The 16,260-nt window shown below is 34.6% G+C and overlaps 2 protein-coding genes across 3 annotated transcripts; one reads left to right on the top strand and one right to left on the bottom strand.

The window, feature by feature from the left end:
- Positions 1-931: 931 nt before the first annotated feature.
- LOC133694995 (uncharacterized) lies at positions 932-5,288 on the top strand. The gene is made up of 5 exons (XM_062116719.1): positions 932-1,565; positions 3,206-3,707; positions 3,846-4,047; positions 4,139-4,645; positions 4,771-5,288. The coding sequence occupies exons 1-5, from the start codon at positions 1,163-1,165 to the stop codon at positions 5,104-5,106; spliced, it is 1,950 nt and encodes a 649-aa protein (XP_061972703.1). The 5' UTR covers positions 932-1,162; the 3' UTR covers positions 5,107-5,288.
- A 1,625-nt stretch (positions 5,289-6,913) lies between these two features.
- LOC133694994 (probable inactive ATP-dependent zinc metalloprotease FTSHI 4, chloroplastic) lies at positions 6,914-16,154 on the bottom strand. Of its 2 annotated transcripts, XM_062116718.1 has the most exons (18): positions 15,682-15,819; positions 15,245-15,588; positions 14,908-15,163; positions 13,513-13,888; positions 12,802-13,060; positions 12,299-12,430; positions 11,770-11,844; positions 11,571-11,696; positions 11,384-11,493; positions 11,198-11,276; positions 10,925-11,062; positions 10,723-10,834; positions 9,754-9,917; positions 9,521-9,626; positions 9,325-9,401; positions 8,547-8,690; positions 8,276-8,452; positions 6,914-7,450 (listed from the first exon to the last, which is right to left on the bottom strand). In XM_062116718.1, exons 3-17 carry the CDS (start codon positions 15,074-15,076, stop codon positions 8,309-8,311), a joined length of 2,211 nt encoding a protein of 736 aa, XP_061972702.1. In that variant the 5' UTR covers positions 15,077-15,163; positions 15,245-15,588; positions 15,682-15,819; the 3' UTR covers positions 6,914-7,450; positions 8,276-8,308. The 2 variants fall into 2 exon arrangements, with proteins under 2 accessions (XP_061972702.1, XP_061972701.1); XM_062116717.1 differs by lacking the exon at positions 15,245-15,588 and having other exon boundaries at positions 15,682-16,154.
- Positions 16,155-16,260: the final 106 nt, after the last annotated feature.

The following is a 16,260-nucleotide window of genomic DNA, read 5'->3' on the forward strand; positions in this document are numbered from 1 at the left end:
TATATTTTTTTTCATTTAGGATAGAAATTAATTTGAAATCCACACCAACATAACACAGATGGGCAGAGAATTAGTATAAGCTGTTCAATTTGGAACAAAGAAGAAATTATGAGAAAACTACCTTAAATCTCACAAGATTTGAACGCAATAATATTTTTCCTTTGGTATTAAAAAGTCGCACTTCACATATCATTATTTATTTATACAATTAATTTCACTTTATATTCCAAGCCAAGAATTCGTGAGCTCAATAAAAAAAAAAATTTCTAAAATTTTACAATTTTGCTATTATGATTGATTTAGAATGTGTTTGGTAGTATGATTATGATTGTTTTTCAAAGTATTTTTATTTAAAAATACATCATAATAAAATTTTTTATTTTAAAAAAATTATTTTTTAACATTAATACATTATAGAAATTATTTGAAAACATCCAAAAAATATTAATTTAAAATTAATAAATAAATAAATAAATTTTAATTTTTTAAAAAAATATTTTTAAAACAAAAAACAAACATGCTTTTAATATCCAAAATACTCTTATAAATTTTAGTAGAAGAAAAAGAAAAGAGACACGAGCTATTAATATACATGGATATTTTTATATTTTTATTAAAATATAAAATTGGGTTGACCCTGAATGTAAAAAATAAATTGTTAAACATAAAAAAAAAAAAATTCATCGCGTTCAAAAATTTTCCATGTAATTATTCCTATGATCAAGATCCTAGAGTATTTGAATCCGAACGACAATAAAAAGAGCAGAATTTATTAACCATCATAATTATTAATTAATTAGAATTCGAGATATTAATTATTGGGCTCCGAATAAAAAGATTGACGGCAACTGAAGCAACATTTCAATGCGCGCGTGGTTTTTTTCTATACAGAGAGTCGGAGACCGCGGGCTGGCCATATGTGGAATTGACGCGCAGAAGCCACCCGAATTAGTTAGCTTTTGCCGCCACCTTTAACCCACAGGAAAAAATATTGACATTTCTCTATAACTACTCTTTAATTTTCAAGCATTCTCCAAATAAATAATCCATTTATCATCATCGGATCATCTTCTTCTTCTTCTTCTTCTGTCATCAAACTCTTGTTCATCATCAACCCAGTTACCATTCACATATCATCATCTCCAGCTTCTAGTTCTGTAACATGGAGATGGAGCTTGAGCAATCCATGCAGAGAGAGACCACTCCTAGTGCTCAAGCTATGCCCTCAAAAAATACTTGGACTTCTACCATTTTGGCAAACGACGTCTCACCATCAGTTACAGTACCTATTGGTATTAGTAGTTCTTCATCTTCTTTGATATCATCTTCTGCTAAAGATCTTTTCCGTTGCTCGAAATCGTTCAGGACACTAGATATCGGTGCCCCGAAGAGCTACACCACAGATAAAAAGCTAGCATGGTTGCGCTCTCAAATCATTGGTGATGATGTAGAGTTTGATTCTCCCTTTGGAAAGAGAAGACTCACCTATGCTGATCATACTGCCTCCGGGAGATCTCTTCGCTATATCGAGAATTTTATCATCAACAACGTCCTCCCTTTTTATGGTAACTTCTTATCTGTTTTTTTTTTTTGCTATATATATATATATATATATATATAGACTTGATAGTTCTTCATCTTTCCATTTTCAAGTCAGCAAGAGTAGGATTCCCACTTGAAACTTCCATAATCCTGTTTGAATATGCAAGATTTAAGAACATCGTAGTTTTTTTTACATAAGACCCAATTAGTAAGTCCCTGGTCACAGATAGATCAAATTTTTTAATTTTTTATTTTAACTGGATTTTTATCCGGATGAACGACTCGGGAGTCATCCAATTTTTTTATTTTTACTTTTATCGAAACTTTATCTCAAATCACTCTCTAAAATAATCATAAATGTATGTCGACAAAGAATGTTGAGTTTCTTCAAGCACTGTTTGACCAGAACTTTTGTGTCAAGTAAAGAAAGTACATTCACATGACGTTAATCGGGTGATTTTGTATCTTTTCCTTCTTTTCTTGCAACCATTTGCATAAAATAAATCTTTGTTTTTATTTAACGATAATTTATTCCTGAATACCCACTACTATATCTCTTTCGTCACCAAAGACGCTGCCACAATTATTTTCTTTTTTGGCCTAGATTGTTGCTTGTAGTATCTTCTTTTGTGTGTGTGGGCGCCCATATATATATATTATCCTAGATATTAAAACAAGTGGGAATTTCTCGTAGTAGTTGCCATTGTACATGCATCCACACACGGATAACGTTATATATTTTTTACAATTTTATTTTGATCCTTGAGATTTTATTTTATGCAATTTCATTTTAATTGAAAGTCAATTAATTGCTTCTAATTTCTTAGTCAATTGTGAAATTAAAAGAAAATAGATCATAATAAAAAAGACACCAAACATGGGTGGCGTGTGAAAAGTTTCAGAAAAGATACATTTTAGTTCTCTAATTTTAAAAATTACATAAATTTTTAAAATTTTGTTACCTCATTTTTTTCTAATTCAATTTTGATATAAAAAATTTATTTTTGTTATTTTTTAGTTCTTGGTTGAGAAAGGAGCGAGAGAAGTTGCCGGATTCCAACAATAGAAAGAAAAACATTGTTGACATTGATTTAGATCATCAAAACAGTCGGTTCCATTTGATTAGGGGAGTTCATTTTAGATTTTTTTACCTTGAAAATTCATGAAAAACAAGATCTAAGCTCGAGTAGATTTTTTATATCCCATCTTACAAGATTAAATAAGTTGATTCGTATTTACCTTTTAATTTTTCTAGTTTTTATAGTTTTTTATCATTTATTAACATATGTATTTCTCAATTTATTTTATTGCATGTATACATAAACTTTTTTATTTTTACTTAAAAATTTATTAGCTATCAAAACATGTTAAAAAAATCTACGTATGTATTTTGTTATTTGAAAAAAAAAAAATTTACATCGCGAGGCGCGAGTCAAGTATCCAGTGTACATATTAATTTATATACAAAGCCCTGAGATATATATCTCTAAATTAAAGTCAACAGATTGATTTTGAATTTAATTTATGTGCAAATACAATTTAATGACACTTGGATTTCTACCATTCAATTGAAAACATACAGTTTTATAACTTTCTTAATTAGCTTTCTTGTTAAAATAAATTTATTTTCCGGTCGTTAATTATTAGGAATTAATGTGTACAGGTAATACACATACTAGTGACAGTCATGTGGGACATAAGACCACAAAAATGTTGCATGAAGCTGCCGAATATATCAAGAAGTGCCTAGGTGGTGGCCAAGATGATGCCGTCATGTTTTGTGGCTCAGGCACGACCGCAGCCATTAAGAGATTACAAGAAGTAATGGCCATTGCTGTGCCATCAACTTTGAGAGATAGGCTAATTAAATGCCTAAGTAACGAAGAGAGATGGTTGGTTTTTGTTGGTCCTTATGAGCACCACTCGAATCTGCTCTCGTGGAGGCAAAGCTTGGCAGAAGTAATAGAGATAGGTTTAGACGACAATGGCTTGATAGACATTGAAGATCTAAGGCAACGACTTGAATCATATAAACATGCAAACAGGCCTATTTTGGGTTCCTTTTCAGCTTGTAGTAACGTGACTGGGATTTTCTCGGATACTCGAGGAATTGCTCAACTTCTTCATCAACATGGTGGTTTTGCTTGTTTTGATTTTGCTGCAAGGTAACACGAAATTTATTCTTGTTTTTCCTTCTGCTTTTTTAACCAATATTTATGCCTGAAATGCACTTATATTTTGTAATTGTTTATTGCATCATCAAGCACTAACTTCTTGGTTTGTACATGTACATATTTATGTAGTGGTCCATACGTGAAAATTGATATGAGATCCGGCGAGATTGATGGTTATGATGCAATTTTCCTTAGCCCACACAAATTCCTAGGAGGGCCCGGATCACCGGGAATACTTCTGATGAGCAAAGCCCTTTATCAGCTAGGATCCTCAGCTCCATCAACTTGTGGAGGTGGAACTGTTGATTTTGTAAATGGCTTCTGTGAAAAGGTATGCCTTACATGTTTCCTCTATTTGCTTCATCTCAATGGGATAAAAAGTGGGATGTCAACCTAAATTAAAGTTTTTTCATTAATTGCAGCATACATTGTACTTGAATGAAATAGAGGAGAGAGAGAACGGAGGAACTCCTCAGATAATTCAAACCATTAGAGCAGCATTAGCTTTCTGGGTTAAAGAATACATTAGCTACAGAGTGATTGAAGAGCAGGAGAATATGTACATCGCAAAGGCACTCGACAGGCTTCTCCCAAACAAGAATATATGGGTTTTAGGTAACACTACTGCTAAGCGACAAGCTATACTGTCCTTCCTCATATACTCCACCACAAACTCTTCATCAACTCGCATGATACATGAGAGCAGCACAACTGATAGAAAAAACACCAACGATGAGGTTCTTTACATGTGGGGAGAGATAGGAAACAAAAGGGACAAGCCTCTTCATGGACCTTTCGTCGCAGCACTCCTTAACGACCTATTTGGTATTCAAGCTAGAGGTGGCTGTGCTTGTGCTGGCCCCTACGGTCATAGTTTGCTCCTTGTCGATGAGCCACGCTCCCTAGCCTTCAGATCTGCCATAAATAAGGTAGATAGTTCTTTTAATATTTCTCGACATTATTCAATCAACTGCTGCTAAAGCACTGATGCTGTGATTTCACTAAATGTCAACGTTTGGTGCCATTAATTAATATTCTAACGCTTCAATTGCAGGGTTATGTTGGAGTAAAGCCAGGGTGGACAAGAGTTAGCTTCCCCTACTACATGTCAAGTGAGGAATTTGAGTTCATTCTTGCTGCGATTGAGTTTACAGCCATTTATGGCCAGCGATTCCTTCCACTGTATCACTTCAATTGGAAAACAGGTAGCTGGACGTTCAGAAACAAGGAATTCAAGAACCCAGTAGACAAAGAAAGCAATAATGATACCAACAAGTTTGCGTCATATTTTACGAGGGCTAAACACATTGCGAATCTGCTTCCCAAATTCCCTTCCCAACGAAAGATTCCTCGGGAAATAGACCTTGACCTCTTGTATTTCCGAGTCTAGTACTCCTCCACCTCCTGCTGGTGGCTACTACTTACTGATTGTTCCTGTGTGGAGTCATGTTGGCATGTCAATTTTTCTTCTATTGAGGTATTAATTAGTATCACATTGATATATATATATATATATCAAGAAAATATACACATTTTTTTTATTTTTTTTTATAGTTTATTGTTACTTGCTGCTGTCTGTCCATAATATTTCTCTCTCAACTATGTGCTCAAATAAATGCATGTTTAGAATTATAGTGTAAAATAATCTTTAAAAATATTTTTATATTTATATAAAAAATTATTAAAATAATTTAATTTTTTATATTAATATATTATAATTATAAAAATATTTAAAAACAATAATTTAATATTTTTTTAAAACAAATATACTTTCAAAAATACGAAAAATATTAAGCATTAGCTACTAAATAAAAATAATATTTTTAACATAAAATCATAAAAAATAACTTATAATTAAAAAATTTTAAAATACAAAAATTAACAAATTTAACAAATTAACATGATTAACTCTAAGATTTCATCAATATTTTAAAAATGATATTTTGAATTAAAAATATTAATTTAAAATAAAATTTAAATTTTTCAGAAAATCTTTTGAAAAATTCCAGATAAATAAAACCTCACGTATCCTCTTGTTTCTTCTCAAGATGGGTATTCATTATAAACTTCAACACAACTTAAAACAGACTCATTTAACTTCCAATCTCGATACAACAATGATTCATTAGAAATCCTTAATCTTAACAAGCTTTCATCGTGAAGTCTTAACTCCCTCTTAACATCCACAATCCTTACCTGGTTTTTTACCAGTACTAACAAAATTCGGATTTTGAAACAAGAACAGGAAACGTGATTTTTTTATTGTTTTGGTGTAAAAATAAAGTGAGTGGGATGCTAGCCAAAAAGGTCAAGAAAAGTGAGCAGTTGATTTGGAAGAAAAAAGATACGGGAAAGAAAAAAAGAAGTGGGGGAATAATGGGTTTGCTTGCCTGGGAGAAGAGGCAAATGGAAGAATTGATTGAAAGGGAAATTTGGAGGCCAAAAGGGAGAAGAAGACGACGACGACGACGACCAAAGGTAAAGGAAGTGGGTGTTTTGAGAGAAGGAAAACGTGCCGGAGAAGAAAGTGACAGGAAAGGAAACTATGGCAAATACTTGCCTCTTCGACAAAAATAAGAGTTTGGTATTCCAAAAAATAGCGAAGTGGCTTTCAAGTTACAATCACAATCATACCCTTTTTAAAGAGTTACGCTATTTTCACGTGGAAAATCGGTGGAGCTCTCCAAACATTTGCTTTCATTTATAAGATATTCTTGTTTTTCAATCACTTGTAAACAACATTAATATTTGAGAAAATGTCTCTGCAAATCTATGCTAGACATTTACCAGAAAAACGCTATTCAACTTCTGATCGCACTGGCTCGGGGCTACTTGTAAAAGTTGCTAGATATTAAAATGCTGCCAAAAATTATTTTTAATTGCAGTTCTTATAAATATTCGATGTCCCTTGTTAACTGTACTAATGTTGATGTTTTGTTCTAGGGTTATGTTGGGGTAAAGCCAGGATGGACAAGAGTGAGCTTCCCTTGCTACCTGTCCGATGAGGAATTCAAGTTCATTCTTACAGCTATCGAGTTTATAGCCATTTACGGCCAGAGATTTCTTCCACTGTATCACTTCAACTGGAAAACTGGCAGTTGGACTTGCAAGACAAAGGGATTGAAGGACCTGATGGGTAGAGAAAGCAGTGGCAATATTCATTTTCTTGCCATTGGAAAATACTAAACATCCTGGGATTGTCAAAATAAGGGGCCTCGAGTTCAACAGCCTTGAATCTGCAGATGATGTCGTTCACAGAAGTAATTACAAAGGGGACGCAACAGCGAGTCCTTCTATAATGAAAACTAGTGATGGACAAGTCAACTGGCTTGTTGCATCGACTTATAATGGGATTGTAGCAAATTGAAGATGATTCACAAATTCACCAATTTGTTTAATTCTGGTAAGCTTTGACTTGCTAAGATTCAAATAATTGATCTGCCTAGATATCTAAACTGATAGCAACCAATTAAAAATCGACCACTGAAAAAAGTCTTTCCATTTCCCACTTCCATGCTGGCCCCCGTGTAGTAATCATAGCATACAACAACAGTTGATACTGAACAAATTGTCTGCTGATGGATTCACAATTAGCACCTGTATCTTTGAGATTGACTGAATTCAACCCTTTCTCAGATTTGACAATCCTGCTTAATCTTGGAAAATTATGATAACAATGCAAGTAAAAGACCTGTTACCGTGGAGACATAGCCTTTGTGAGATTGCAAGTCCACCTGCACATAGGAGCTGAGAGTCTCAGACCAACATATTAGTGGCATGTTTTTTGAGCATACAAATATAATGTGCTGCTACTGCTTCAACAGAAAAGAAGCTTCAATCATATTGTAGAAAAAGATAAACAGCCACATAGTTAGCGAACAAGACTGTGGCAGCAGGACCATAAACTGTCACCAAGAAAAAGAAAAATGCTCAGCGGATATCATAACAACAAAGTTGTTTCTATATCAACATGCTTGATTCCTATTCCATGCAACACTTAACTTGGTTTGACAACTTGTCCAGCCCAAGTATGTGCTCACTAATTATGTTCTTGGGGGAAGACAGTGAACCCAACTTCCAGGTTGATCCAGCCTCTGGCAAGCGTGGAGGATTCAAGGGTGGTGGAGCTTGCTGATGATTTTTCAAGACTTTATGCTACTTATCAAAACAAGGATGAGATTTTACAAAATAAACTCTTAGAAAATGCCAGTGGTTCAAACCAGAATTTCCAACTGCAATTACAGAGCAATAATAAATAACAGAAAGTGGTTTAGTTTTATTTCCTTTTCATTTTCCCCTGAGAATTTTGAGGCCCATTCTTCATGGCAAGAAGCAACTGCATCTTGCCTATGGAACAAGTTTATGTAACTGACCAAAAAGGAAAAGGAGACTGTAAGGGAAGGGAAATGTCTTCTATGAGTTGACTAGAATGGACAGTGTGCATCATTCGCTTGTCTTTATGCATTTCATGAAACTCCACCACCCAGAAAGACAATGGAAGAAAGAAAGAAAGAGCATGAGAAGTAACTGAATACAAACAATGAAGAAAAACCCCCCACCTTTTTTATATCTAAGAAAAAACCCATCTGTTTTCAAAGGAAATGGCTGGCCATCAAAAGTTGTGGCCTCTCCTTGTCTTCTTCAATCTCCATTGAAGCTTCAGATCTTATTTCCTGAACCCTTTGATCCCAGATACCATCCATTAGCTTCCAAGTTTCATCACTGACAACTTGTGTCTGTTCACGAAACCATTTGAAAAAGAAACAGTCAGCATTACTAGCACGACAATGAATTTAATGTGGAATACTGGAATTCACACTACTTCATTACCTCCATAGGGCGGGGTGCACCAAAGGTTGCAAACCCAACATTTCCAGGTGCAAATGTAACCCTCCCAGGAAGGGTAATCCCATGGATCCCCCATCGTCCAGCATAAATTAGGGCTCCATATTCATCAACAGGATTTACAGCGGGCTGAATAACGAGTAATAGAATACAGAAATTAAAATGCTTAAATCAACATAAATATCCCAATCATCAACCCTTTATTATTTAAACATCTAGAAACTGTGGCATGACAAGTTAACTGAACAAGCATGAGAGCAGAGAAGGAGAGGAGCTGCCATGAACCTTGATGTTTTATGCAACTTCTCCTTCCCTGGTCTACCCCTTTTCCTTTACAGGCTTTCCTTTATCTAAACAAAACTTGTAACCTAATTATTTTCATCACCACTTATTTGAGATATTGCAAGTGCCATCAGAATTTGATGTTGCAGTATAATTTGACCTATCCCCCTTAAAATGTCTACAAGTAAATGTAAGACATCGTCATATAAACATGTATTTTATACTCTGCAAGCACTTCACAAGTTTAATATTGTGTAACATGTCCCAAATTATTTTTAAATGACACAAGAGAACAACTGGTACAAATTTCAGCAGAACCAGACTATAAAACTAAAATCAAATAAATCAAATCAGGATAGTAACAGTCAAGATAATAGTGTTTTAAGAAAATTCAAAAAGAAATCGTAGACCAATTCTAAACTCAATTTCTATAATAAGCAAATTGAAATAATCATATTCAAGGATAAGGTCAAGAACTCACTTGAGGTATTCGAGGAGCTCTTTTGTATATGTCCCAAATTTCTGACGCTTCTATCTGTCCCTTCTCAAGTAAAATGTCTGCACAGAATGAAGGAACAAGGCCAACAGATATCAAGCACTTCACATATAGAACTGCCTCAAATGACCAAGTTTCAACAAATAACTTATTAACAAATTGATAAAGCCAAAAATGTAACCTGTAATTGTTTCTACAGCTGAATGATATTCTCTCAGGACAGATGAACATTTGTCCACAGCGTATCGCATGTATTCATCTCGCAGAGCTTCAAGTTTAGCTGCAAGCTGTTGTGAAAAATAAAAATAAAAATAAAAATAAAAAATCACAAATGCAATATATGCATTCAGAAAATCTATTCAAAAATGTGCATAAAGCTCTAACAGATTTGGCAATTGGTTCCCAGAAATATACATTGGGCACAAGATCATTATGTTTCCTGTAGAATGCTTTCCCAAATGCTGTCATCCCAGTTTGGAGAATAAGAAATTCTGCATGGCGCGAAGCTTCCAAGGTAGCCTTTGCGGAGATCCAACACATGTTGTTTATCCCAAACATCTCCTCCTCAATCACTCTAGCTACATCAGATTACCAGTAAAACTCCTTATATGCTTTAAGGGAAAAAAAAACAAAGACAGAAAGGAAAGAAGAAACAACAATAAAGCCTTTTAATACAGTCCATGAGTATGATTCAGTGATCAGACCTGATTCAGAAGACTGCTAAATAGGAGTTAAAGCATAAATTACAGTCAAGGCCAACAGTAAGAAGGTGCCTAAAAGATGAAGTATGCAGGAGACTCTTTCTAATTGTTTTGTGATTAAAATCTTTCCCCAGTAATACTCCACATGCAGTTCCTTGGTGTTTTTCCATTTGTTTTTGTTTGGCACCTTTTCTTTATCCAGTGAAATTAGGTAAATGTAAGACTGTTATATTAAATAATTGTTGAGGAGAATTCTTGGAAGTTAAAGCAAATCCTTAGATGATAAACTCCCCCAAAACTTGAAGCTTAAAGAAAATGTTAACAGAAATTGGAAAAAAAGAGAGGATATTTAGGATTTAAACTCAAAGCTCGATAATTAAACCAAAATTTAAACCTTGAGTTTTTTAAAGCAAAAGATGATCCGATTATGCAGGGAAACAAAGATTGCTTTGATGGGATGCTTGATTTAAATGCTCTAGGTAGGAAGAATACAAATTCATTTATTTGCTTTCAAAACAGATTTCCTTTTATAAAATGATAGAAAAACAAACAAAAACATATCCAAAAGCTCACAGCATTGATCCATAAAACATACTACATTAATCTGTTTTAAAACAAATGCTAAACATAAATGTATGTAACAATGATATTTTAAGACAAGAACAAGATTCATGTAACCTACGAGCACATGCACGCACTATAGAGTTCACATAATCTGATTTCCTTGCAAAAATCCTTCCTGCAGTTTCTGTATAACGCATATTTGGCTGGCTGGTGATAGAGTTTATATCAGTCTGCAGGAGGAGATACATTCAAATACATAACTGTCAGATATCTCAACACTTGATCACAAAATACAACCCCGGAGCATATTCTTCAATTACCTCTGTGAAAGGGCGGAAGGGATCCGGAAGGTAGCATGCAAGAATAGCAACAGCTGCTTCTCTGTATGCCAATCTTAATTTCAATTCCTCAGGAATTTCAGTACTATCTTCTTGTCCTGTTTCAAATGTGCCTTTTTGCTGCACAATCACATAGCAAATGAATTGAGAAAATGAGAATGTTGGAAGTGGAAGGAAACATGGTTTTCACATTTATTTTAAGAAAAAAATTGTTATTTGGTGCAAAAAGAGAGACAGAAAAAGAGCAGCCCTAACCCTCTTCAAGGCCTCTAAAAGTTCTTCTCGCCCAATATAGTCTAAATCCTTCCTGGCAGTCAAAATTCCAGCTTCATTCCTGTCATTCAGTTTATGAAGAAATTAGCATCTCCTTTTACTGATATTCAATCAGAAGTAGAACTGTGCATATTCAATACATAGAACTATGCATTAGGCATTACGCACAGTATGTTCTGCAGCTCTGCCCCAGTAAAATCTTCTGTAAGCTCAGCAATTTCCTGCAGTAGAGTGTCCCTTTCCTTTTCTGACCGAAAAAATTTATTTCTAGCATGCACCTGCACAAGTTAAGTCCCAGTGATGATGTCAACACAAATTTAGAGATCCTGAATTTTTTATCATTTTGAAGAAATACCTTCAATATTGCCAATCTGCCATCCTTAGATGGCAAACCAACTCTCACAATCTTGTCAAAACGACCTTTTCTCAAGAGAGCAGGATCAAGAATATCAAGTCTATTTGTTGCTCCTATAACCAGCACCTGACAAACCCAAGTTTAGCTGTTGATCAAAAAAATTCAATGTCTCCAGCCCAAATAAATAATACAAGCACACCTGTGATGTAAATTCCTTAAATCCATCCATCTCAGTCAGTATCTGAAGCAGACCTTGCTCTCTCTCTGCACCACCCTACACAAACAATTGCATGGATGCACTGAATTCAGGGGGGGAGAGAGAGAGAGAGAGAGAAATAAAAGAATTATGTTCCAGTTTGTGTGCAGAAGTCACTGATATATCAACAAAGGCTTATAAAATGTTAATTGCTGTGCTGCTCGACCAAACTTCAACTGCTGGATATCACAATGAATAAGAAAATAAAACAAATACACTGCAATATTTCCAGTTTTTTTTCTGGTCATTTATTGGTCTTGTGGCATGAAGGTTGAGATACTAATTTGACAAGTTCTGCTGTGAATTTTATTGCATGTTGCTATTAAAGTCAGTATGACTTTAAAAACTAAATGGAAGCTCCTTAATTTCCTTTGCAGTTGTATAATTGCCACTGAAGCTCCTGTATGTTTTTGTTCATATCATTTCATTAGTGAAACTTAATGAATGCAGGCAATAGTACATACTATCTTACCCCACCAATATCAGGTCCACCACGCTTGCTACCAATGGCATCAATTTCATCAATAAAGATGATGGAAGGAGCGAATGATCTGGCACTAGCAAAAAGATCCTTGACACGAGATGCTGCAACTCCTACAAACATCTAGAAAGTCAACTTCGTTAGTTAGACAATTTTCTTTTAGTTCAAAGAGTTCAAAATGACTAAAAAGGGAAAATGGAAGCAATTTAATAAGAGTGAAAGTCAAGAATAAGAAGCAATGCCAGTCACAAGTGCCAGCCAGTTGTTAAAGCATAAGTACAAACGAGTAGCACGGAATTTATCAAACTTGTTAAGTAGTTACATAAGCAAAAATAAGTGGTGCTTCATGAAAAAGATAATTAGCTACTAAGGAAGCAACTTGAACTTTATCCTATCAACATTTATCCTATCAACAGAGGCTGACAACAGAAAACAACCAAAACCATGAAACAAAAGAAATGGCTATTCCTTTTAGATGTAAAGTATGTCCACACCTCTACAAAATCTGTGCCATTTGCAGCAAAGAAAGGCAGTCCTGCTTCACCAGCAATGGCTTTAGCGAGCAGTGTTTTACCAGTTCCTGGAGGCCCATGGAGAAGGACACCTTTTGGGCAATAGATACCTTTATCTTGAAACTCTTCATCATTCTTCAAAATGCGTACAATCTCTTGCAGTTCCCTCTTTATATATTCCTGGCCAGCAAAATCATCAAAGGTAACACCGGTGGTTTCTTCTGCTGATATAAACTTTGCCCTGGTGGAAAGGAAGTCAGAAATTAGACCCTAAGCGCATCATTGCGACACACAATAGTAACCATTAAATAAATCCCTTTTCCGGAAACAACAATATTTGAAACAATTAACTCAGAAACCATAGAGAATACATGCACGAACAGAAGTTTCAAGGGAGCTTGGAAGATCTAATCAAATTTGAATTAATTTCCATAAACAGAATAATAATTCTTTTGAAAACAACTAGTGAGAGATTTCTAGATAACACATGCAAGCCTGTGGACTGTATAGTAGATGAAAACGATCACTGGATGGTAGTCCATCAATTAACTTTAGCGTTACCAAAGTTCTAAACTGGCAATGGATAATAGATAACAATTATTAGGACACCAACTCTCCACACTATTATTTTCTTGATTTTAAATTAAATATAGTTTAAGCAAAGCTTCTAAATTCTGACAATTTTCCACTTACCTACTCTTGCCTAATGACCCAAGTGCACGACGCTTGAGTGGCTGCCTAACTGTTTCGCTCGGCTTTCCCAAGTCACAAGGTATTAACTTCGCATAAATAGGTCTCGTCATATTATCAATCCAGAGATATAACACAATAGAAAGAGCAAGTCGCATTGCCCATATGACAGCAGTTGCAACAGTGGAGTAGACTTCTGCAGGGACTGCATTCACATTATGGACATCAACATTGACTATTTGCTGGTGCAACTTTTGCCAAACATCATTCCAACAATCAATTGGCATACGGTCAACCACATGGCGCCGGAAAATTATTTCTTTGTTTGAATTTCCTTCTGATCCTTCCTTTTTTGCCTCTTTGTAGTATGGAAGAATCACTGTTCATATGAGCAATAAATTTTCAGCTGAAAATCTCCAATGAACACACGATGAGTAAGGTGTGGGCATCTTTCAGAATATAGATCTATTATAAGGTGATGAGGCAAAAGGCAAACTATGCCTTCAGGAAGTCTACGATTAAATAACAATAAAATCAACATTACAAAAGACCAGAAGATTCACTTGGATGATGCATCTGAACTTTAGCATCAATAGCAGGGACTGCAATATGAGAAAGAAATTTGCAATGGGGTACACATTTGTTCATAAGGAATAAATAAACAGAACATCATTGCCTTAATCCAGGGGCCAGAAAAAAGAAAAGGCTGCTTCGTATGTTACATGATGAAATCCAAGGAGATATTTTATAAAGATTATGATTCTAATATATTAACTTCTACTCAATTATGCAAAACATTAGTTTTTGTAATGGAATTCGAAAAACGACTCATGTGGCCAACCTGATTAGGCTTGCATTTGAGGCTTGACTGAGATAAGTTTAATCAGATATTTTTCTGGCAACATTCTTAGAGCGTGTTTGGCAGTGTGGTTACGGGTGCTTTTCAAATAACTTTTCGTGCCAAAATGCATGCCAACGATGTTTTTTTATTTTTTAAAAATCATTTTTGACATCAGCACATTAAAACGATCCAAAACGTACAAACCATATTAAATTTTAACAAAAAAAAAAAACAAAAAATTTTCAAATTTTTTGGGAACGCGGCCGCAGCCGCGTTCCCAAACGGTGCCTTAATCTCATTGAGAATTCCATTTGCACACTAATCAATTATTTTAAAAAACAGAAAGAAAATCATTTCCTATAATGTCTCTAATAAATGGACTACGAGAATGCACGGAGCAATGTACTGGACCCAGTTGCTGCAAAAACAATCCCAGCAAACGCAAGTACATATAAAAAGCACTAATTATTCATTAACCACTAAAAACAGTTAAAAGAACTAAAACCCAGAAAAAAAAAAATAACAGCAGAAAAGATTAAAAAGAACAACTTTCCAACCTGAAACATTCTGGCCGTAATTTGCGTACTCCATAAACTGAACATTATTGGAGTTAACAAGTCTCAAAAAATCACTAAAATCAATCCTATGAGAATTCTCAGGATCCCATTCCGTTCCTTTTAACTTTCCTCGCATCATCAACAATGCCCTGCTCCAGTTTGAAGCCATTACTAGATTCCTCTCTAATTGTATATCTGCCTTTCTCTCCAATTCTTCCAATTTATTAATTCTTTCTCTCTCTGCTTCTTTCAGTTTCTAAAAAGTTACACAGAAATAAAGTTACAATCTTTGAGAGGTTTTATAAATAAAAATTAAAAAAATGTACTTTATTGTTACCAAATCATTGAAATACAAAGATAGCCCTTCTATTTTCTTCTCTCACTTTCTGAGTGACCAAACAGTGGTTCATTCTCGGAAAAAAATAAAATAAAATATTTCAGAACTTGGGGATAGATAAATATGAATTTCAGGACCGTGTAGCTACATTTTCTTTCCGCACTTTCTCAGTATCCAAACAAAACTTATTTTTTTTGGAAAATAAATAAATCAAGTATGTGTGTGTGTGTGTGTGTGTGTGTATAACTGAAATTTCCAGTTTCCTAACAAATGAAATGAAAAACAGCGAATACTAAAACAAAAATAGAAAATTCACTTCAGTTTTTTTTTCCCATGAACTTTCCCTGTAACCAAACAGAACCCAACTTTGTTATAAATAAAATAAAAAATAAAAATACTAATGCATAAAAAGAAGAGAGGAAAAGATTAGTAAAAACCTCGAATAACTGTGTGGACTCGGGGTCTTCTTCAGCTACTTGTGCTGAGTTAGAGGAAGAGGTAACCGAGTTAGAAGAAGAAGCAGCAAAGACAGTGAATTTAAGTGACTTGTGATTCCTAAAGAGAAGTGAGTGACGATCTCTGAAGCTTAATTTGGTTTTGAAAACAAGCTTATGAGGGAATTGAATGGCTAGAGATGAATATGGGATTTGAAGAATTGAATTCGAAACGAGGGATTTCATTTCTCTACTACTAGAATTTATTATTAGAATACTATCAGTTTGAAGAGGAAAGGAAAAGGAATTGGATTCCTCTCTCTCTCTCTCTCGGGAATTCAGTTTAATGAATAGCAGCGAATGTGGGTTTGGATTAGAAATGAGTGTTTGGATTTTTGTTTTATTTGTTGCCCACTTCCTTCTCTGGGTTTTTGTGTAGGGGTTTTGGGATGGGAAGAAGGTGATGATCCATGATAAACCTTCCAACGGTGCCGTTTTAAATGATGGGGATATAGGAGGATACAAATGTTATAACTATTAAATAATATTATTTCTTTACACCTAAATGTTTATTTTCTTAAT

The sequence above is a fragment of the Populus nigra genome, chromosome 5 (genome assembly GCF_951802175.1).
Source record: "Populus nigra chromosome 5, ddPopNigr1.1, whole genome shotgun sequence".
NCBI lineage: Eukaryota > Viridiplantae > Streptophyta > Magnoliopsida > Malpighiales > Salicaceae > Populus > Populus nigra.

Excerpts from the sequence above, each read along its gene's own strand:
- LOC133694995 (XM_062116719.1), top strand. The coding sequence starts at position 1,163 with ATGGAGATGGAGCTTGAGCAATCCATGCAGAGAGAGACCACTCCTAGT. Across the intron at positions 4,048-4,138 it reads TAAATGGCTTCTGTGAAAAG|CATACATTGTACTTGAATGA; the intron begins GTATGCCTTACA and ends CATTAATTGCAG. Across the intron at positions 4,646-4,770 it reads TCAGATCTGCCATAAATAAG|GGTTATGTTGGAGTAAAGCC; the intron begins GTAGATAGTTCT and ends CTTCAATTGCAG.
- LOC133694994 (XM_062116717.1), bottom strand. The coding sequence starts at position 15,924 with ATGAAATCCCTCGTTTCGAATTCAATTCTTCAAATCCCATATTCATCT. Across the intron at positions 11,697-11,769 it reads TTAAGGAATTTACATCACAG|GTGCTGGTTATAGGAGCAAC; the intron begins GTGTGCTTGTAT and ends TGGGTTTGTCAG. Across the intron at positions 9,918-10,722 it reads TATAGTGCGTGCATGTGCTC|CTAGAGTGATTGAGGAGGAG; the intron begins GTAGGTTACATG and ends AATCTGATGTAG.